The sequence below is a fragment of the Oncorhynchus gorbuscha genome, linkage group LG19 (assembly GCF_021184085.1).
Source record: "Oncorhynchus gorbuscha isolate QuinsamMale2020 ecotype Even-year linkage group LG19, OgorEven_v1.0, whole genome shotgun sequence".
NCBI classification, from domain to species: Eukaryota; Metazoa; Chordata; class Actinopteri; order Salmoniformes; family Salmonidae; genus Oncorhynchus; species Oncorhynchus gorbuscha.
The window spans coordinates 59,719,990-59,742,222 of record NC_060191.1 but is presented as its reverse complement, the minus strand read 5'-3'; the positions used below and the strand labels follow the sequence as shown (position 1 = coordinate 59,742,222).

The following is a 22,233-nucleotide window of genomic DNA, read 5'->3' as shown; positions in this document are numbered from 1 at the left end:
TTGCACTGCAGGCATTTACTTAAAAAGTAGCTACAAATATTCCAATTAATTAACTTAAAATAAATAGTTTCAGTGGTATTGACAGTATTGGGGAAAAAACATTCCGTGGATATTTTCTAATACCCTGGTCTGTGTGTGTATGTGTGTGTGTATATATTAATTATACAGCCCAAACATAATGCCTTGGACTCATTCACTAGGCTTTGGGGTTCACAAACTCACATGTCTTACTTTGTTTGAAAACGACTAGTTACTAAGGACATACAGGTATGTTAATAACGATCTGTAGCCTAGGCTTCTACGGTCTAGATGTGCATGTATTTGTACTGTGCTATTAGATGTGTTTGTCTGAATTTTCCCATAATGCAGTTTACTGGAAAACATCAATGCTAGACTGTTCTACTTGAACTAATTTAGTCTCCAGGGACCTTTCTGGAGAAATGCCTGCAGGGCCTCGATGTGTTTGTCTATCTGTGACAGTGCTGTGATGTCCTTCCACTGTCTGATCCCTGAACAACAGGCCATGTAGGTGTGTGTTGGAACCCATGTTCAGGCAGGGTTCCAACACGTTCACCACAGAATTAGTAATAGGATCTTTATGGTTCCAGACCCAGTAATTGTCTTACCAAAGCAGAATTTGAGATGTTTCATAAGAGCTGACCAGTTGCACTCAGTCAGCACACTGGCCCCTGTTTTGCCAGTAAACGGCACTCGAGTTTGTTTCCTTTCTCTGGAAAAGCTGACAGCGGTGTCAAGGTAGGGCAAGACATCTCTCGTTTTATAACATAGCTGTCAAGTGACCCATTGATCTCCTAATATAAAGGACTTATGCCTCAGAGATATGGAGTGTTAAGAGAGACTTTTCCATCTAACTCCATTCCTCAGTTAAAGTATACTACTGTACTGACTCCCCCTCTCAGAATACGTGGGTCCCCAGGAGAGGAGATCAGGGCCCCAAGACCATAGACCAGATCCACAAGGAGGCAGAGCTGGAGGAGCACAGGGAGGTTCTCAAGGTGCAGCAGCAACTCCTCAACCAGAACACCCGAGGAGGACGTGGTGGTGGAGGAGGTAGAGATCAGGGGAACCGCGGAGGCCAACACCCCCAGTCGGGCCAGAGGAGTCAGCCCCAGGACGAGGGCTGGAACACCGTTCCCATCTCAACCAAGAGCAGACCCATCGACACCAGCCGACTCAGCAAGATCACTAAGGTCAGTGATACATCATGCTGTGGATTCTCAGCCACATATCGTGGACCCATACTCAGGACTGAAACACCCTCCACTTGCAGTCTAGCACCCACCTCCTTAACCTTCACCTCCTTAACCTTCAACCCCGTGGGAAGTTCTATCATCCCAACCATTCCCAACTCTTCTGATCTGTTGAACTGAAACCCCAAACCCACTCCCTCTGTCGTATGGCACACACTTCTTAACCTTTAACCTCCATTTAGAGTTATGACCCTACCATTCCTGACTCCTCCAAACTTCTTACTTATGTAACTTGAAACCTCAGACCTTTCTCAGATCTCAAGATGTTTTGCCTCCAACAATTCTGCTAGTTTCTTTCCTCAACAGTAACGTTTCTAACCTCTCTGTCTCTGCAGCCTGGGGCTTTGGACTTCAACAACCAGCTGCTGGCGCCCCAGCTCGGGGGTAAGGGCATGTGGGGCAGTTGGGGCAAGGGCAGCAGTGGTGGCACCACCGGAGCCAAACCCGCCGGGGAAGCCAGTAAGTCCTCTTACCAATACACGCACCACCGAAAAAATCTACTCTGACTATTTTAAAACAAACTGTGTTTGTGTTCATAGCCCCAGAGTCAGGAGGCCGCCCAGCCACCAGCACCCTTAACAGGTTCTCAGCCCTGCAGCCACAGCAGCCCTCCTCCTCAGGTTCCTCACAGGACTCGGACAGAAGAGTTCCTCTAAGGTCAGCACCACTGAGCCGGTGCAACAGACTACACCTGTCCTTTACATAGAAAACCTCCCAGATAGAAAGAGCTATGTGTCAGAGTTACTGATTTTAATATATACAATGGGTGGGTCTAGTGCTGATTGGTTAAAACCGCATTCCAGCCTGTGTCTATTCCACAAGTTGCCACCGGGTAAATCTACGACGTTAAAATGCCTATTTACTCTGTTCCATCTGACTGCGCAATCCACTGTCTTATCAGCCCAGCCAAGTAATCTCCACTATAAAACTTATCTAGACATTATCTCACATTTTATTCTGGCTGCACTTTTTGACATGAGAGTAAGTTAGCCGTAGATGGCTAGCTAGCAAGTAAGGGATAAGAATGTTGCCAGCCAGCATGGCAATGGAACATTTAGAACGAATGACTGGGTCGTGTCCATAGATACAGAACAAAAATACTGAACGAATGGGCCGCGTCTTTAGCAACCCTAGATTTGTGTCGGGAATATATCTTGTGGAAGGATGAAATGGTATGAATAAATTAATCAAAATAAAGTTAATGACAATATGTCAATCATTATTTGAATATGTTGGTAACCCGTTGTATAAAAGTTATAATGCCCTCAAAGCCGCTGTTTGGAGGATATATTGTCACGGTTTGCTGGTCCTCGGCGCGTGTGTGTGTGTGTATAGTGGGGCAAAAAAGTATTTAGTCAGCCACCAATTGTGCAAGTTCTCCCACTTAAAAAGATGAGGCCTGTAATTTTCATCATAGGTTCACTTCAATGATGACAGACAAAATGAGAAAAAAAATTCCAGAAAATCACATTTGTAGGATTTTTAATGAATTTATTTGCAAATTATGGTGGAAAATAAGTATTTGGTCACCTACGAACAAGCAATATTTCTGGCTCTCACAGACCTTTAACTTCTTCTTTTAAGAGGCTCCTCTGTCCTCCACTCATTACCTGTATTAATGGCACTTGTTTGAACTTGTTATCAGTATAAAAGACACCTGTCCACAAACTCAAACAGTCACACTCCAAACTCCACTATGGCCAAGACCAAAGAGCTGTCAAAGGACACCAAAAACAAAATTGTAGACTTGCACCAGGCTGGGAAGACTGAATCTGCAATAGGTAAGCAGCTTGGTTTGAAGAAATAAACTGTGGGAGAAATAATTAGGAAATATGAGACATACAAGACCACTGATAATCTCCCTCGATCTGGGGCTCCACGCAAGATCTCACCCTGTTGGGTCAAAATGATCACAAGAACAGTGAGCAAAAATCCCAGAACCACACGGGGGGACCTAGTGAATGACCTGCAGATACCTGGGACCAAAGTAACAAAGCCTACCATCAGTAACACCCTACGCCGCCAGGGACTCAAATCCTGCAGTGCCAGACGTGTCCCCCTGCTTAAGCCAGTACATGTCCAGGCCCGTCTGAAGTTTGCTAGAAAGCATTTGGATGATCCAGAAGAAGATTGGGAGAATGTCATATGGTCAGATGAAACCAAAATAGAACTTCTTGGTAAACTCAACTCGTCGTGTTTGGAGGACAAAGGATTCTGAGTTGCATCCAAAGAACACCATACCTACTGTGAAGCATGGGGGTGGAAACATCATGCTTTGGAGCTGTTTTTCTGCAAAGGGACCAGGACTACTGATCCGTGTAAAGGAAATAATGAATGGGGCCATGTATCATGAGATTTTGAGTGAGAACCTCCTTCAATCAGCAAGGGCATTGAAGATGAAACGTGGCTGGGTCTTTCACTACGACAATGATCCCAAACACACCGTCCAGGCAATGAAGGAGTGGCTTCGAAAGAACCATTTCAAGGTCCTGGAGTGGCCTAACCAGTCTCCAGATCTCAACCCGATAGAACATCTTTGGAGGGAGTTGAAAGTCTGTGTTGCCCAGCAACAGCCCCAAAACATCACTGCTCTACAGGAGATCTGCATGGAGGAATGGGCCAAAATACTAGCAACAGTGTGTGAAAACCTTGTGAAGACACTTGACCTCTGTCATTGCCAACAAAGGGTATATAACAAAGTATTGAGAGAAACTTTTGATATTGACCAAATACTTGTTTTCCACCATAATTTGCAAATAAATTCATTTAAAAAATCCTACAATGTGATTTTTCTGGATTTTTTCCCCCTCATTTTGTCTGTCATAGTTGAAGTGTACCTATGATGAAAATAAAGGAGTGGTTCTGCAGGTGGTGACCACCGACCACTTCTCAATTCCTATGCTTCCTGGCCCTCATACCACCCTCATGGAGTCTGTTTCTGACCGTTTGAGCAGACATATGCACATTTGTGGCCTGCTGGAGGTCATTTTGCAGGGCTCTGGCAGTGCTCCTCCTTGCACAAAGGCAGAGGTAGCGGTCCTGCTGCTGGGTTGTTGCCCTCCTACGGCCTCCTCCACATCTCCTGATGTACTGACCTGTCTCCTGGTAGCGCCTCCATGCTCTGGACACTACGCTGACAGACACAGCAAACCTTCTTGCCACAGCTCGCGTTGATGTGCCATCCTGGATGAGCTACACTACCTGAGCCACTTGTGTGGGTTGTAGACTCTGTCTCATGCTACCACTAGAGTGAAAACACCGCCAGCATTCAAAAGTGACCAAAACATCAGCCTGGAAGCATAGGAACTGAGAAGTGGTCTGTGGCTATCACCTGCAGAACCACTCCTTTATTGGGGGTGTCTTGCTAATTGCCTATAATTTCCACCTGTTGTCTATTCCATTTGCACAACAGCATGTGAAATGTATTGTCAATCAGTGTTGCTTCCGAAGTGGACAGTTTGATTTCACAGAAGTGTGATTTGACTTGGAGTTACATTGTGTTTAAGTGTTCCCTTTATTTTTTTGAGTAGTGTGTGTGTATACATCTGTGTATATACATGTGTCTCTATACATACATATGTGTGGGTGTATATGTATGTGTCTATATATACATATACATGTTTCTCTATACATACGTGTGTGTGTGTGTGTGTGTGTGTGTCTGTGTGTGTATACGTATTTGTGTGTGTGTGTGTGTATGGGTATGTATACATGTCTGTGTGTGTATAGATGTATATTTGTGTGTATAGATGTATATTTGTGTGTATAGATACACACACGTGTGTATCTATACGTATGTGTACGTGTATGTGTATATACATATGTGTGTGTTTTTATATATATACTCACACACTCCGAACACCGGCTTCTCGGGCATTATCACTTAATTGGACCATCACCACAGGGCAGAATGCTTATGATTGGTTCATATGAATCAAGGTCTTGTGACTCTTTGCGTCTACCCCCCTAAACACAAACAGGAACAGCTCGAGCCGGGACCGTGGCAGTGACAAATTTGAGCGTCTTGACCGTGGCAGCAACGACCGCTTTGGCCGGCGGGACGACAGGAACCCGCTCACCAAGCGGAGCTTTAGTAGGGAGACTGAGGAGCACAGCAGAGAGAAGGAGCACCGCGGCCCTTCTGATCCCATACGCCGCGTTGCCAGCATGACCGACGACCGGGGCACCAGAGACCGAGCTAGGAGCAAAGAGAATGGTACGAATAACTTTGTCAGGCAAGGATTTCTTAGGCAGACATTTTGAGAGTAACTTCTGTGTGACATTCTCTCTCTGTTTGGGCCACAGTGAAGAGGGAAGCTGCTGCAACACCTCCTGCCCAGACCAAACCTTCCTTGAGGGAAGACGAGCTGGAGAAGAAGGCCACAGCTATCATAGAGGAGTACCTACACATCAACGACATGAAGGTACATCACACTTATACCCATGCAGATCACTGGTGAGACCTACACATCAACGACATGAAGGTACATCACACTTATACCCATGCAGATCACTGGTGAGACCTACACATCAACGACATGAAGGTACATCACACTTATACCCATGCAGATCACTGGTGAGACCTACACATCAACGACATGAAGGTACATCACACTTATACCCATGCAGATCACTGGTGAGACCTACACATCAACGACATGAAGGTACATCACACTTATACCCATGCAGATCATTGGTGAGACCTACACATCAACAACATGAAGGTACATCACACTTATACCCATGCAGATCATTGGTGAACCTACACATCAACGACACACAGTTTAATGATACATACTGTAGCTAGTTGGCAACATGGTGTTATGGAACATGGCTTTCCATGTAAATGATATACAACAAACTGTTTCACCTTTTTTTACTGAAACACGGCCCTACTTTAGAGGAGTAAAACTGACCTTTTTAATCCTGTTTGTTTCCCCTCTGGCGCTATAGGAGGCGCTGCAGTGTGTAGTGGAGATGAACAGCACCCGGCTGCTCTTTGTGTTTGTACGGAGCGGTCTGGAGTCTACTCTGGAGCGCAGCCCCATCGCCAGAGAACGCACCGGCCTGCTACTGCACCAGCTGTACAAGGCAGGCACCCTGCCCACAGAGCAGTACTACAGAGGGTCAGTCACCTCAGTTTTCTACCTGTGAAACAGCACTGCATACCAATGACTTGTGAAACATTGAAATTGTGAAAAGGGTGGAAGTGGACCACTAATATATTACAATTTATCTCGAAAATAAAAAAGTTATCTGATAAATCTGAGGGATTGATTTTGAGTGTGTGTGTGTGTGTCAACAGGCTTCAGGAGATACTGGAGGTGGCGGAGGACATGGCCATAGACATCCCCCACATCTGGCTCTACCTGGCTGAGCTCATCACACCTATGCTCCATGAAGGAGGCATCCCCATGGGACCGCTCTTCAAGTCAGTCCCAGGCTTCATTCTAGGCCTCTACTAATAATAACTCTATTCAATCAGTCATAATCCTCTATATTAAGAATTGAATTGATCACTCTGCAGGGAGATATCCAAGCCCCTGGTTCCTCAGGGGACGGCTGGAGTTCTGCTGGCCCAGATCCTCACCCTACTCTGCAGAGGAATGGTACGTTCTCTCACTACCCAACCTGTAAAGGAGATTGTGCTTTGTTTTCATAACTATCCATCCAGGCATCTAGATGACCTTTGATGTTTGAATCCAATGCAAATGTCATGTTTGTGGATCCAAAGTGTTTGAAATGGAACCACTTGTATCTGTCTACCTCAGAGCCATAAAAAGGCAGGTGCCATGTGGAGGGAGGCGGGGCTTAGCTGGAAAGACTTTCTGCCTGAGGACGAGGACGTCAACAAGTTTGTGACAGAAAAAGTAAGCGGTCAGAGATCATGACCCTGTAAGGATTGAAAGGAGCTGCACCATTTAGTATTGACCTTAAACTGCACTGAGAGACAAATATGAAAGTATAGTCAATTATTAAAGGTAGACTCAGCAAAATAACTTCGCTCTCACACAGTCACAGTATCTGTGCATCTGAGCCAGTGGACCAAAACAGCTGGGAATTATAGCCAGGAGACCAAAACAGCTGGGAATTATAGCCAGGGGACCAAAACAGCTGGGAATTATAGCCAGGGGACCAAAACAGCTGGGAATTATAGCCAGGGGACCAAAACAGCTGGGAATTATAGCCAGGGGACCAAAACAGCTGGGAATTATAGGCAGGGGACCAAAACAGCTGGGAAGTCGCGCTTTAACACTTAGTAGTTGCGAAACATTTACCCACTATCCTGTTTATTTTCTGCATCTACGTCATATGGCTGAGTCTACCTTTAGATCAATCAAATGTGTTCGTCTTACTTGCATCCACAGTTTCCCGAAGTGCTTTGAGGGCTTTCCAGACAGGAAGCGGCAGCAGAGTTGCCCATTCATTTTCAATGGAGCTAGGCAGGCAACGTTATTCTAGGCCTGGTGATCTGCGGTGCTTGTGCACGTGAAAGCCGCTCAGCCGAGGTGGAGAAAATAGGAATCTGCTCTATTTTGGCTAACTTTGCTCCGCCCCATCGCCTCCTGTCTGGATAGCCCTTAACAGTAATGATGGGAAGTTTCACTCTCTTGCTGTGTGTTCCCTCTGAATGCAGAATGTGGAGTTCACCCTGGGAGGAGGAGGAGGAGATGATGAGAAGAGCAGTAAGAAAAAGCTGAGCTCAGAGGAGCTGAACAAACAGCTGGATAGACTCATACAGGACAAGGCTGACAACCAGAGGCTCTGCGATTGGGTCGAGGTATGATGTGAGTGGGAGTGTCCCATCACCCAATTAATATTTCGCTTTGCTATTGGTTCCTTTTGCAGTAGTTTTACCAATAGACTATTTTTATTTATTTATTTATATATCTACTGCAAAAGGAATATATATATATATATATATATATATATATATATATATATATATATATTAGTTGCATTAGTCCCTACTGTATATTCCACTGCTCAACCCCACTGATATGTGTTGTGACTGTGCCTTCCCTCTTTAGGCTAACCTGGACGAGACACAGATATCCTCCAACGTGTTTGTCAGAGCAGTCATGACAGCCATCTGCCAGTCGGCCATCCTGTGTGAGTTTCCCTATCTTTATTGCTACCACCTCTCAATCCAACACTATCAGGACTCCTCCACTCGAATACCCCTTTCACAGAACTTAGCAGGGCCGTACCGTTGCTGGAAAGGACAAGGTAGAAGGAATATATCCAACACAGCACATTGTGGTTCAGATCACTTCAAACGCATCCCCGTGATGTTGTGGCCGGTGACACTTTGCTTTTTGAAAGTCCAATATCTTGAAAACATGACTGCTGACATGCAAACATAGTGGACTAATATTTAAAATATAAAAATTAGCAAAGATAGTTTTTGACCCCTCCATCTCTGCCCCCAGGTGAGAACCCTTACAAGTTGGATGCGAAGGTGATCACCCGGAGGGCCAAGCTGCTCCACAAGTACCTGAAGGATGAGCAGAAGGAGCTGCAGGCTCTCTACGCCTTGCAGGCCCTCATGGTGGAGATGGAGCAGCCTGCCAGTGAGTGAGATATAGAATGACTTCAGTCACTCTCCTCTCTACATCTCTTTGGCAGTTTTTTACATGAAGACTCTCAGATTTGTCTTGTGTTTGTCTCCCTATGTTAGCCTTTATCTTTTTTCCATAGGGGTTATTTGACAGAGGGGTGTGGTTGACCAATTTGTCTTGTGTGTACATTGTGTATTGAAATCCTTTCTCTTCCATTGTTGACATGCTCTCTTCCTCTTTCCTTGTAGACCTGCTGCGGATGTTCTTTGACACGCTGTACGATGAAGATGTGATCAAAGAGGAGGCCTTCTACAAGTGGGAGTCCAGCAAGGACCCCGCTGAGATGCAGGGCAAGGGTGTGGCCCTGAAGTCAGTCACTGCCTTCTTTACCTGGCTCCGTGAGGCCGAGGACGAGGAGTCTGACAACAGCTAGGACCTGTTCACCGGTGCCCCCTGGACTCTGGGAGGACTTGGAGAAAAGACAACATGCTGTCGATAATTATTCAGGAGCATGGAGCTGTTAGAATCAATAAAATCCTTCTGCATTAAAAAATTAAGTAAAAGCGAGGGAAATAATCAGCTGGGAGATTCTACTACATATCGAAACATGCAACCCTTTTATTTTCTTTCTTTTGCGCTGCCGAATGTCTTTGAACTAAATTGAGAAACTAATTGCGAGAGAATAATAAGCTTTACAACAAGCGGTAGGGATGGCTGTTTACTTCAGGGTTTTGAGGTTTTAGCCCTTGTTTTAAAGGCGTCACGTTGCCGTAGCAACACTTCATGATGTTTAGCAAAACAATAAAACAAAATCCCCAACAGATGACGAACTAATAAAGGCTGTTCATATATATATTTGATTACGTCATATATTGTGTTGAATGAGGCATGATGGCCATGTCATATGTATGATTCTATATGACTGTCAGCGAATTAGCTCTTTTTGATTGGAGTGTTTCTTTTATATAAATATAAAGATATATATAAAGAAAAGTGGACATTCTGGAGCTCACGGTCTTTGGACGTTCCAGTCAGTCTTTGTGAGACTCCTTTGAATGTCATGTCTATGGACTCTGGAAGGCCTGGGATTGGTGATGAGGGACTTGGGGGTGGGGGGGGTTGGACAAGGACATTTTGCTGCTGGGGGTCACAATGCTTCCTTATGGCCATGCCGGCCAACCCCCATTTGTCCTCTTCTCCTAGACTGGGGGTTTGGAAAGGGAGAACGGCCTTGCAAGGATAGGGATTTTTATAAAGAGAAAATCATAATTTAAAACTTGAAAGGTGTGTATATATAGAAATCAACTTTAAAAAATAATTTCAAGAAGATAAAGAATGTTCACAGTACGTATCCTAAGGCCTAGTGGAAATGCATTTCAGGAGTTTTGGTTTTTATTTTTCAAAAAAGGAAGTGCTATTGTCAAGCCATGTATTTTTTTTTCAGAAACTGGCAGTTCTATGTATTTATATTTTTCTCTGTTAGCAGAAGGTGCTTGTAATTATCCACCTGAAGTCATTGATTGCAACTTAATTGAATATTTTGTAAATACACTTTTGATTTACTTTATGAAGTATTTAATTAAGAAAATGAATGCATCCTTTTCATATCCGAAACTGGAAAAGATAATAAAGACCATTGCAAATAAGAACACCGAGGAGGATATTTCTGTGTATCCAGAGAGGGGAAGATTTCAAAACGTTTTGCCCCAACATGTCCTCACTTGGTTGCCCCATACAAAGAAACAAAGCCTCTGTTGTACTTAATTGTCTTGTGGAATGAGTTAGCTGACTGGGCATTGGCTGAGACTTACACAATTTATATACGAGAATGCGGCACCACCGCTGAGAAACTGTATTTGCGTTTTCATTGTCTCCGCTTCTGAAGTTCTCCGATCTAAGGAATTGTGTATTCTGACCGTTCTCTTTTGTGCAGAAGTTCCATCTGTGTTGATGGGGCTCAGCCCACCACTGAAAAGGAGCCTGGGTTTTTATTTTGTAAATATTTTTTTTATTTTTGTGGGGGGGGCTGAGAGAAGGACCTGGTTAATGGGATGGGGCTGTAGTTTTGAATGTAATTGTTAAGTAGGGGTTTTGAGATGTAGGTTCACTAAACAATCATTTACAAAAAGCCAAGATGTAAGCACTCTCATACCCTAGTTAGTAATGGAATGTCTAAGGCACTGCATTTCTGTGCTAGAGGCTTCACTATAGACCCTGGTTCAATTCAAGGCTGTATCACAACCAGCCATGATTGGGAGTGTTGATAAAAGGATATGTAGAAGGGCGAGCCGGTCAAGGATCAATTCAGGCTGTAGTCTTCCGCCATTGGCTCAGTTGTCTGTTCGTCATCGTAGAATCCTCTTCGGGCACACAGTGTTCGGCTAAAAGGGAGATTATGTGTGTAATGTGGGAGCTATCCTGTAGGGGACCCCACAGGCTTTACTGTGAGTTGTAGCCATGTATTTAGCAGTAGGCTGGTCACTTGCATAAGAAATAGCAATTCTTTACAAAACCCTCTCTTCACGTCTCACCAGAGACGTGACACAACCTAACTAGATCCAGACACAAAGAGAAACTTCTCCCAAAGGGACTATGAAATAAGGCACGGTATTAAACAGAAATAGATATATATGTATTACCATCATGTTCTCCATTCAATCCCATTATGTACTAAGTTGGCTACCAGCCACCTAGGAACTTACAACCCTCATTTAACAGAGCGGAGAACAGCTCAAAATAAAAGTAAAATGATTGTCCACATAAGCCAACTTTTTCCCAGCAGGAAAAAGTTGTGATTCCCTCTCTTCACATCTCCTAAGAGATGTGATATAGTCCAGATACATTACTCCAAGCAAAAACGAAAACATAATCCAAAAAGGAAAAATAGCCTATACTAGGTAAGTCTATACGGAAATGGCCCACAAAGAAAAATAATTTCCCCCTCTTCCCATCCCAGATGGGACACGACATACAATGGAGAAGCTTAATCAATAAAAGCAACTGGATCCCCCTCCTAAAATGGCTGCAAAACTGAAAGATGGGTCTCATGCTCCATACCGTTATCTCGCAACTGGCTCCTGTTATCTAACAAAAAGACAGCTTGTTCTCACAACACCCCGCTCTGAATGTTCCCTCCCTTCTGTATTTTTCCAGCATGAGAAAGTTCCATGGCCCTGATACTTTTAACAATGTTTCAAATCAGCTAGGTAGCATAACACATACATACATCCACACAAGGCAACAGCAGATAATATTCAATCTTATATATGGTAATGGCTATAATGTAAAATAACCCCAAGGGTGTGAACAAAAATTCAGCAATGAATCATATAACAGTTACAAAGTTTAAACTACCTTCATGTCAAAAGAGAACAGCTCATTCAAAAACAGAACAAAAGAAAATAGTGTGAAATTTAAGTCCCCCTTTTGACACCCGCTAGGGTGTCACTCATTATCCTTTATTTCAGCAGTCATAGCATTTCATGAAAATAATAAAAAGTTTATTATTAATAACAAGTGATATATGCCTTTGTTGTATGCTTTTGTTTCCCCCTTTTTCACACACAAGGGTGTCACTTATCAAAAACAGGATAAAACTTTATTGTTATTGACATGTAAGATGTAGGATAAAACTTTGGTCATGGAAAACAGAGTAAAGAATTATTAGAAACCATCTGGTCCTCTCAGCTACTCCTATCCTGTACCAGGTGGGCTCATTGCCACCCAGGGACTCTAAACCTTCACAACAGGGAGAACAAACATACTGGAAAGAAAACCTATCATAAAAATGTATAACAAGGAACTGTGGTGGTGTAAAATGTATTCTACTACCTCACCCACAGCATACCATGTGTCATCCTCAGTCAGTCCCATCCTCCCTGAAGCCTTCATCACATCTGTAACAGACTTCTTAAAACACAGTATGATGCAAGCAGCACATCACATCAATAACAAATAATACAAGAATTAGGGTCAGAAACCCAGTAACCACCATACCCCCCCCCCCCCCCCCCGTGGACCTCATCTTAGCAGATAGTGCATCAAGCCCGCCTTAGATATACCACCATCTGGACTGGTATTATTAGGAATATACGTGCAACATTGTTTACCGAACATCTTGCAGACGTCCCCCTGACTGGCAAGAAGCATATCCAAGGCAAGTCTATTCTGTCTGGAAACCCCAAATGTGGCCTCAAGCTGTTCAGACATACCAGTGAGTGCATCACGGGAGTAATTCACCAAACGCTGTTGATTATAGTAGATATAATTAATCCATGCAGTCTGTCTAGCATCCACTATGGCTGGACCCATAATAGGTAGTAAGTGCCAGAGTCCATCATTCCTACCCAAGGCCTGAAACTCATGAGGAATCCCCACTGGCACTCCCAACAGGTTAGTGTGTATGTCAACTACATCCTCTGTCCATGGAGCACTACATCTATGTCTCCCATGGGATGAAATGTTTTCAGGTCCCCTGGTTACAGAACTCAGCAGCTGTTCAGCAGCAACATCAACAATGGTCAGTGGAATTATCACTGGTCAGACCACACGTACCTTGCCATTCTCCTCTAAGAATGGGTCTCAGCACTCTTTTGGCTCCACACATCAGCCAGACCACTAGTTTGGTTTAGGCCTGTAACTGGCCAAGTGGAATTAATGGTTATGTTACTACTGCAATCAGCTTCAGGCAATCTCCCATAATCAATGCCATTACTTGTACCCGTGATGCACTCGTAATTGCCCCCATATGCCTCAACACCCCAAGAGGCCCGATGAGGAGGTACTGCAGGAAACACAAGGCTCAAAGAGGAACAGCGGGTTGAATTGGGCTTAACCTGGTAAAAACTTCTCAGAATACACAACCACCCCTCTCCTTCTCCTACAGCAAATGGGTGTGTAGCCAGAACAGGTCTAGCATGACTACAAATAATGCAGTCCTTTCTTCTCAGGGTTTTAGCTGTGTACCTCATATAAGACAGCCACAAATTGTCCCTACCATCAAAACCAGTCCCAGTTCCTAATTGATCAATAGCCGAATAGTCTCTAACATTAATTACCTGAATGGTATTTTTAACACAGTGGTGGTAGAGGAGTGTGTCCGGTTACCTCTGGTCTTGGCAGTACCTTAATAGAAAACACACCCATCATGTCTGTCCTCGTCCTTTGTAGTCCGAGGGTGTGAGTGCCTGCATCAGAGAGCTTAATATTTTTTATGGTTAGTAGGATTTCATCACCTTTACAAAGTTCAACATTGCTCCCAGGTTTCCCCATATCATGGAAAACCTATCCACCTTTGTGGGATCCTCTATGCTATAAGGATACCCTCTTCTCCAATCCTAGAACAGTCCGAAGTCGGTTATCATGTAATCTCTACTCTAACTTCCTGTCTACCCAGATCTAGGGATCTCTTATGTTCATTTTGGAACAAAATACACATCACTTAGCCAGAGCCAGACACATCTTCACTTCTATGAACAAAAACAGGGGTGACAGGACAGGGAGGGTTACTTCATTCGAGAGATGGCCCCCGGAATTCTGTTAATTCCAGTTCTTCTCCCAAACTCTGTTTATTGTCCGACAGTGAAAAGGTGTCTTACCCTTCCGCCGTGCGATATGAATCTGGGTAGCTCTTTCAGCTAGCTGTCACCAGGGGTCTTCTATGGTCCCCAAGCCTCTGGGACTGGATTGAGTGACTTCACCTGTAGTTCACCTGTAATGCATAAAATCCTGGACATACAGGCTTGGTTAACAATTTCTCATATGTTTTATCTGATTATATCTTTAACTTCTATGCCCATTTGTTAGCTACATTTTTTAAATTATTAGTTTCTTATTTTTTTTAATTATTAGTTTCTTATCCAATAGTCCCCATCCTATCCTAGACCACAATTTACCCATCCCCCTTTTGATACCTGGCTCTGCCCAGGTATCAACCTTACCTACTCTAAATAATGACTTAGGTAAGATTAGTATAGTATCCTTATGTTCTGACATTATCCTGTAGGAGCGCCCCCATCATTTTCCACATGTCCAACTCTCTCCCCTGTCTCCACTCAGCAACTGCTATCTTTGCCTGTCCTGGCCCCCCCTCCCTTTGAAAAACCTCTCCTCTCTTCTCTCCAACTTTCAAGGTCTCTGCAGTGCGGGGGAGGGCCCCTCCGTCTGCCTTTTCCCCTATCTGTAAAATACCATGTCTCTGGGAACGTGAAAATCCCCTTAACCCAAACGTTTACTACAAAAACAAAACCTAATAATTATGATAATCCCCTCAAACTCAAATAATTTGTCTCGGTGTTTCATGTTTTATTCGTGTTTCTCCAAATTGTCTCCCGAAAAATACTTCTTAAATCCCCAGCCATTAGACACACACACAATTGTGTTAAATGTGCACAGTCCCTTTAACATAAAAACCTCAGCCTGCAATCCCCTCTGCGGGCCTTTCATTGTTCCCCATAATGAAAACCACTTGGTTAGAACACCACTCCCGTCTTACATCGACCATGCCCGTCGCCCCGTACCTAGACTCTCATCAGCAAGCCTGCGACTTTTTCAACATTCTCACCGGTACCAGCTCCAACTGAAATACCTAATGTACCACACTCGCTTGGTCCCCACCTCATTCATACCGATATTAGTCCCCGACTGAATATCAAACGTATTTCATGCACACGATTTGAGTCTCACAAATCTTCATTTACGCCCGTAAACTTCAATTTACACCAGACACACACAAATCTTCATTCTCCCCAGCAAGCAGACCAGTAGGAGATGCAATAGCCCCACCTTCTGTCCATTCTCTGTACAGCTTCTCACCCCGTCTCCTCCACTCCTTGCCCTCTCTGCCTTCATTTAAATCTAGAGTGGACTCCAGCGTTCTCAACACCTTTTCCATTTCCAACGATATTCCATGTACACTACAATACTGCCAACAACCCATGCCTTTACTGAAACCCAAGTGATACCCTTTCCCTACGGCTAAATCGGCCCCCAATTAGGTCTAAAGTAAGAACTCAATTATGCACTGTGGGTCCCCTAGGGTATTAAGAAGTCTAGTGTCCCCCGGATTATCACCTTTACTTCACTACCCAATGTACTTCACACACACTTATGCTTTGTTAGGACCTTAGAGAGACCCTTTCCCGAAGGCTAAATCGGTCTCAAGTTCGAGTAATCAATTTAAATATCCGTCATTCACACTTGGCCCTGCCTAATACATCACGTTCGCATCATATGACTTTCTATTCGCACTTTGGTGATCACTCGTTACTCACCACTCATACATGTAGTCCCAGACTATCCATTCAAGCTTTGGTGGCCACCCGTTACCCATCATTCATACATGTGGTAAGTGTTCTCTGTTACCACCTACCAGCCAGGCATACTAGTACATCCCATACACAATGCACCATTAAGTATGGTTGATCAATAATAAAATTGCAGTTGCCAATGGAGATATTACTTTCTCAACTATTTTCCAATCTCACACATCATAATAGTTTAAATTTAGTAACTTACATCAAACAGGTGTCTCACAAAACTAAATTTGGATAACTCCAATGTGCAGAACTTTAGTTTTTCACAACAGGTGTCTGCTTACCCTTTTTAGTTGACCGGTCAGGATTTGTGAGACACACCGTCCGACGACAGTACTGGCCAATCGGCTGGCACACCAATGTCCAGCGATGTCTTTTTACCAGATCACGTCGGGGTCACCATTTGTCATGTATTGTATGTTTTAGTAAATATATATGTATATTTTGACCAATTGAAATATATATTCAGTTGTACCCTGCGTGTCTCTTCGATAGCCCAAGTGTCCATTTTTAACTTCAATCCCTCCCAGACTTTCTTTATAGGCTTCCATTGTTCCTTTCCCCCTGATCTATATTCCATTTTTTGGTCTAGGAACTCATTAAACTTCAGCTTTGGAGTATTGGGGGTCGCCATTGTGAATTTGTTTTAATCGTAATTCAATTTAATTCAATCGGAAATTAATCGTACCTTAATCGGAATTTTACCAGACTACTTGAATATAATTAGAATATACTTAGCCCGTCGTTAGTTAATAACAACGATTTATTCGAGGAGACACTATTGCTCGCACTCTCCCTTATCTCAGAGCTTCTCCTTTGTATATTCAGTTCGAGAAAAACGATTGGGTTGGTATAGCTTTTGTGGAGCGCGCAACCAAGGGATCTATTCGACTATATAGTCGCAATATTAAATGTTATATTCAAATCTTATTTCAATTATACATCAGTCATTTTGTTGCTGATTATACATTTAACACAGAAGTTATAGATACATACAACATAGAACTTTACATACAACAGAAGTTTCGGACAACATAAAAGCTTACATACAACATAGAAGTTTCAGATTTATCAAATAACCCTTCTTGAGTTCTCTCTCTCTCTCTCTCTCTCAAACCATCAACAATCTTAATGGAAACGATTACAACCACATTACATTTTAATAAGAACAGTTACAAATACATGTTATCACTCTGACCCCTATCAGAATTATTACATATGTCCGACCCCTATCAGTATTTCACCGACCCCTATCGGAACTAAAATTACACATGTCGACCCCTATCAGTATTTCACTGACTCCTATCGGAACTAAAATTACACATGTCCGACCCCTATCAGTATTTCACTGACCCCTATCGGAACTAAAATTACACATGTCCGACCCCTATCAGTATTTCACTGACCCCTATCGGAACTAAAATTACACATGTCCGACCCCTATCAGTATTTCACTGACCCCTATCGGAACTATCCAGGCCTCAAAAGTGATCCCTCATCATTGAAAGCTATCAGACTGTGCTGACCGGGTCGCTGGACAAAATGACAATTTATCCCCTCGGCGCCAGATTTAATGAATAGTAATTAACTATCCTCTTACTGATATCTCATCAATGATTTAATCACCCGGCCGTCGCCGGTTTGTACCACATATGTTCACTTCACTGTTCTTTGACTCGTCAGCAAATTATACATTTACACAAGAATTCATACTTACTCGGAAATACTGATCAAAATTTAGACAGACTATACGACAATATGCAAAGTTTGATTTAACAGGTTTTGCTTACCTTGTTTATGGTGCACCTTTTAGATCAGTTTCCCGAGTTGAGCAGAATTATTGTCCTCCCCCGAATTTCTTTCACCCGTCTTCCTGGAACCGTCCTTCCGTCACTCTCCTTCTCACACCCAAATCAACTCGCTTCGACCGGACCGTTATTAAACCATCCTCCTGCTACCAAGTTTCTGTTGATAAAAGGATATGTAGAAGGGCGAGCCGGTCAAGGATCGATTCAGACAAGGTGGTAAAATTGTACGACAAGCGACAGTTTATTTCAGAGTGAGAATATCTGGTACACGTAAATACGGCTCTCCCGTTCGCTCGCACAGAACAGCAGGAAAAGAGAGCGAGTTAACCGCTACACACACAATTCAAATCAAATCAAATCAAATCAAATTTTATTTGTCACATACACATGGTTAGCAGATGTTAATGCGAGTGTAGCGAAATGCTTGTGCTTCTAGTTCCGACAATGCAGTGATAACCAACAAGTAATCTAACTAACAATTCCAAAACTACTGTCTTATACACAGTGTAAGGGGATAAGGAACATGTACATAAGGATATATGAATGAGTGATGGTACAGAGCAGCATACAGTAGATGGTATCGAGTACAGTATATACATATGAGATGAGTATGTAGACAAAGTAAACAAAGTGGCATAGTTAAAGTGGCTAGTGATACATGTGTTACATAAGGATGCAGTCGATGTTGTAGAGTACAGTATATACATATGTATATGAGATGAATAATGTAGGGTAAGTAACATTATATAAGGTAGCATTGTTTAAAGTGGCTAGTGATATACAGAACAGAAAGTAGGTTGATCCTGGAAGATCGGATCTTTGGATTGGTTCAGCTGGGGTGTAGGCTGTAGTCTTCCGCCATTGGCTCAGTTGTCTGTTCGTCATCGTAGAATCCTCTTCGGGCACACAGTGTTCGGCTAAAAGGGAGATTATGTGTGTAATGTGGGAGCTATCCTGTAGGGGACCCCACAGGCTTTACTGTGAGTTGTAGCCATGTATTTAGCAGTAGGCTGATCACTTGCATAAGAAATAGCAATTCTTTACAGGAGTCACATAGGGTGGCGCACAATTGGCCCAGTGTCGTTATAGTTTGGCCGGGGTAGGCCGTCATTGTAACTTAGAATTTGTCCTTAACTGGCTTGCCTAGTAAAATAAAAAAATGACAGATGTGGAAAAGGTGTCAGCCACAGGCCAAGTTCCTGGGAGGGCTGAGTGCCAAGGCTGTCTGTAAACCGTGTAACAGCAACGAGGTCACCTCCATACTGTCAGATGCAGGTACTGTACAACCACGAGCCACATCCCACCATGACTGTCCTAAGTAACAAACTCACTCAAACTGCAACTGTGAGCATATCTTGGATCTAACTGTGAGCATATCCTGGATCTAACTATCAGCATATCTTGGATCTAACTATGAGCAAGATTGATAGAGCTAAATTTCTACACGCTGTGCTTCTGTTGGTCTCCTTTCTCTACTCTCATCCCTCGATCCCTTCCTGTCTGACCTTATGTCCAGTACTCCTCTCCACTCAGGTAAGACTGTTGATTTTGTGAAAGGATACAACTCCACGGTGAGTTACGCCCACTGTGAGCCGGTATTTGTGCAGTGAGTGACAAGGCCAGACAACAGGGCTGTACTGACCTGGCCTACCAGATGGTCCATAACATCCCTGACATAGAAGTACAGTAGGCTTACACCATTTCATCCTTCAACACACTCAACAACCCTTCCTATCCACTTAATTTGAAGCCTTTCAATTTGATGATCAAAAGGAATAGCAGAATTTTGTCTTCTGTGATCAACAGTAATCCATCCTCTACCTTTGTAGTGGAGGCACAAATCGTCTCCGGCCGCTCTATATTTAATCCTGTTTTGTCTGTTAACCCTTTGACCCCTCCAGATAGTTGACAGAGCAGATTTGACAGTTCGTAGAGCTAGATTCCCTTTCCTTAGGAAACATTCAAATTCATGCCATCTGCAATACACTACCTATAATGAAGACAGCATTCAACCTCACATGCCCTCTTCAATACACTACTTATGAGGACATTGAACCTCATGACCTCTTTAATACACTACTTACAGTGCATTTGGAAAGTATTCAGACCCCTTTACTTTTTCCACATGTTGTTACATTACAGCCTTGTTCTAAAATGGATTCAAATGTTTTTCCTCATCAATCTACACCCAATATTGACAAAGCAAAAGCAGGTAAATTGTTTTTGAAAATGTATTAAAAATGAAATATCACATTTACATAAGTATTCAGACCCTTTACTCAGTACTTTGCTGAAGCACCTTTGGCAGCGATTACAGCCTCAAGTCTTCTTGGGTATGACGCTACAAGCTTGGCACACCTGTATTTGGGAAGTTTTCCCATTCTTCTCTGCGGATCCTCTCAAGCTTTGCCAGGTTGGATGGGGAGTGTTGCTTCACAGCTATTTTGAGGTCTCCAGAGAGGTTAGATCAGATTCATTCCAGGCTCTTGCTGGGCCACTCAAGGACATTCAGAGACTTGTCCCGAAGCCACTCCTGTGTGGTCTTGGCTGTGTGCTTAGGGTCGTTGTCCTGTTTGAAGGTGAACCTTGACCCCAGTCTGAGGTCCGGAACGCTCTGGAACAAGTTTTCATCGAGGATCTCTGTACTTTGTTAAATTCATCTTTCCCTCAAACCTGACTGGTCTCCCAGTCCCCGCCGCTGAAACACATCCCCACAGCATGACGCTTCCGCCACCATGCTTCACCATAGGGATGGTATTGGCCAGGTGATGAGCGGTCCCAGGTTTCCTCCAGACGTAACGCTTGGCATTCAGGCTGAAGAGATCATATTGTTTCTCATGGTCTGAGTCCTTTAGGTGTCTTATGGCAAACTCCAAGTGTGCTGTCATGTGCCTTTTACTGAGAAATTGCTTCCATCTGGCCACTCCATAAATGGCCATACCATAAATGCCTGACTGGTGGAGTGCTGCAGAGATGGTTGTCCTTCTGGAAGGTTCTTCCATCTCCACAGAGGAACTCTGGAGTTCTATCAGTTACCATCGGGTTGTTGATCACCTCCCTGACCAAGGACCTTCTGCCCCGATTGCTCAGTTTTGCCAGGCGGCCAGTTCTAGGAAGGGCTGTGGTGGTTCCAAGCGTCTTCCATTTAAAAATGATGGAGGCCACTGTGTTCTTGGGGACCTTCAATGTTGCCGAAAAGAGCTCTACGGACAATTCCGTCGACCCTATGGCTTGGTTTTTGCTCTGACTTGCACTGTCAACGGTGGGACCTTATATAGACAGGTGTGTGCCACTCAAATCACAAATCATATCAAATCATATCCAGTCAATTGCATTTACCATAGGTGGACTCCAATCAAGTTGTAGAAAAATCTCAAGGATGATCAATGGAAACAGGATGTACCTGAGTTCAATTTCGAGTCTCATGATAAAGGACTGAATACTAATGTAAATATGTTTTTTTTACATGTCTTCAATACACCACTTATCAAATCAAATGTATTTATATAGCCCTTCGTACATCAGCTGATATCTCAAAGTGCTGTACAGAAACCCAGCCTAAAACCCCAAACAGCAAGCAATGCAGGTGTAGAAGCACTTATGACAACATTCCACTTAGTGTCCTCTATAATACACTACCTATAATGAAGACAACAGAGCACTCTTTCATGTAATCACTGTAATTTTACACCACTGAAACCTTATCCCGGGGGCCATTTTGTTTCTCTCTGTTATCGTCTTATCTTGCCTGACTGTTACAGGAACCATTCTCTCCCTTGCTGACATGTTGATCCTTCAGTTACTGACTTGGTCTAATCTTTAGCCTCCTTTTATCAATCACAATAAACAGGTTCCTCCCAGTTTTCAAAGATGGCTAACTAACAGAGGCCTATCAGGTCAGTACAGTATATGGGGCACTGGGGAAGACTGTCTGTGTTCGAAATGGCACCCTAGTCCATAGGCCAGGGTTTCCAAACTATGTCCTGTGGTCCCCCCCCCCCCCTGGGTGCACGTTTTGGTTTTTACCCCAGCACTACACAGCTGATTCAGGTTTGTGCATTGCTTCCATAATCACAAGAGGGAGCCATCATACCATCTATGTGACTGCACACTATTGATATGAGTGTGAGTCTGCATAATACCTCTGCCTGTGTATTGCAGGGCTGTCTGCTGCCAATGCCATGAATTTTGAGCTGTACAGGGACTTCTGTACAGTATTCTCAACTAAAAACCCAAGGGATTATTCATTCTGGTGAAGAGTAAGCAGCCTGTCAACCAA

The 22,233-nt window shown here is 43.5% G+C and overlaps 1 protein-coding gene across 1 annotated transcript in view; it reads left to right on the top strand.

Moving 5' to 3' along the window:
• Nucleotides 1–10,482, top strand: part of LOC124005871 (eukaryotic translation initiation factor 4 gamma 1-like) — a 55,850-nt gene extending 45,368 nt beyond the window's left edge. Inside the window, 13 exon segments of the mRNA XM_046315501.1 lie at nucleotides 921–1,211; nucleotides 1,607–1,730; nucleotides 1,811–1,928; nucleotides 5,252–5,487; nucleotides 5,577–5,695; nucleotides 6,225–6,397; nucleotides 6,577–6,702; nucleotides 6,799–6,880; nucleotides 7,043–7,141; nucleotides 7,909–8,052; nucleotides 8,303–8,384; nucleotides 8,705–8,845; nucleotides 9,082–10,482. Of these exon segments, the coding sequence (XP_046171457.1) occupies nucleotides 921–1,211; nucleotides 1,607–1,730; nucleotides 1,811–1,928; nucleotides 5,252–5,487; nucleotides 5,577–5,695; nucleotides 6,225–6,397; nucleotides 6,577–6,702; nucleotides 6,799–6,880; nucleotides 7,043–7,141; nucleotides 7,909–8,052; nucleotides 8,303–8,384; nucleotides 8,705–8,845; nucleotides 9,082–9,266 (1,920 nt within the window). The 3' untranslated portion in view covers nucleotides 9,267–10,482.
• The last annotated feature ends 11,751 nt before the right edge of the window (nucleotides 10,483–22,233 follow it).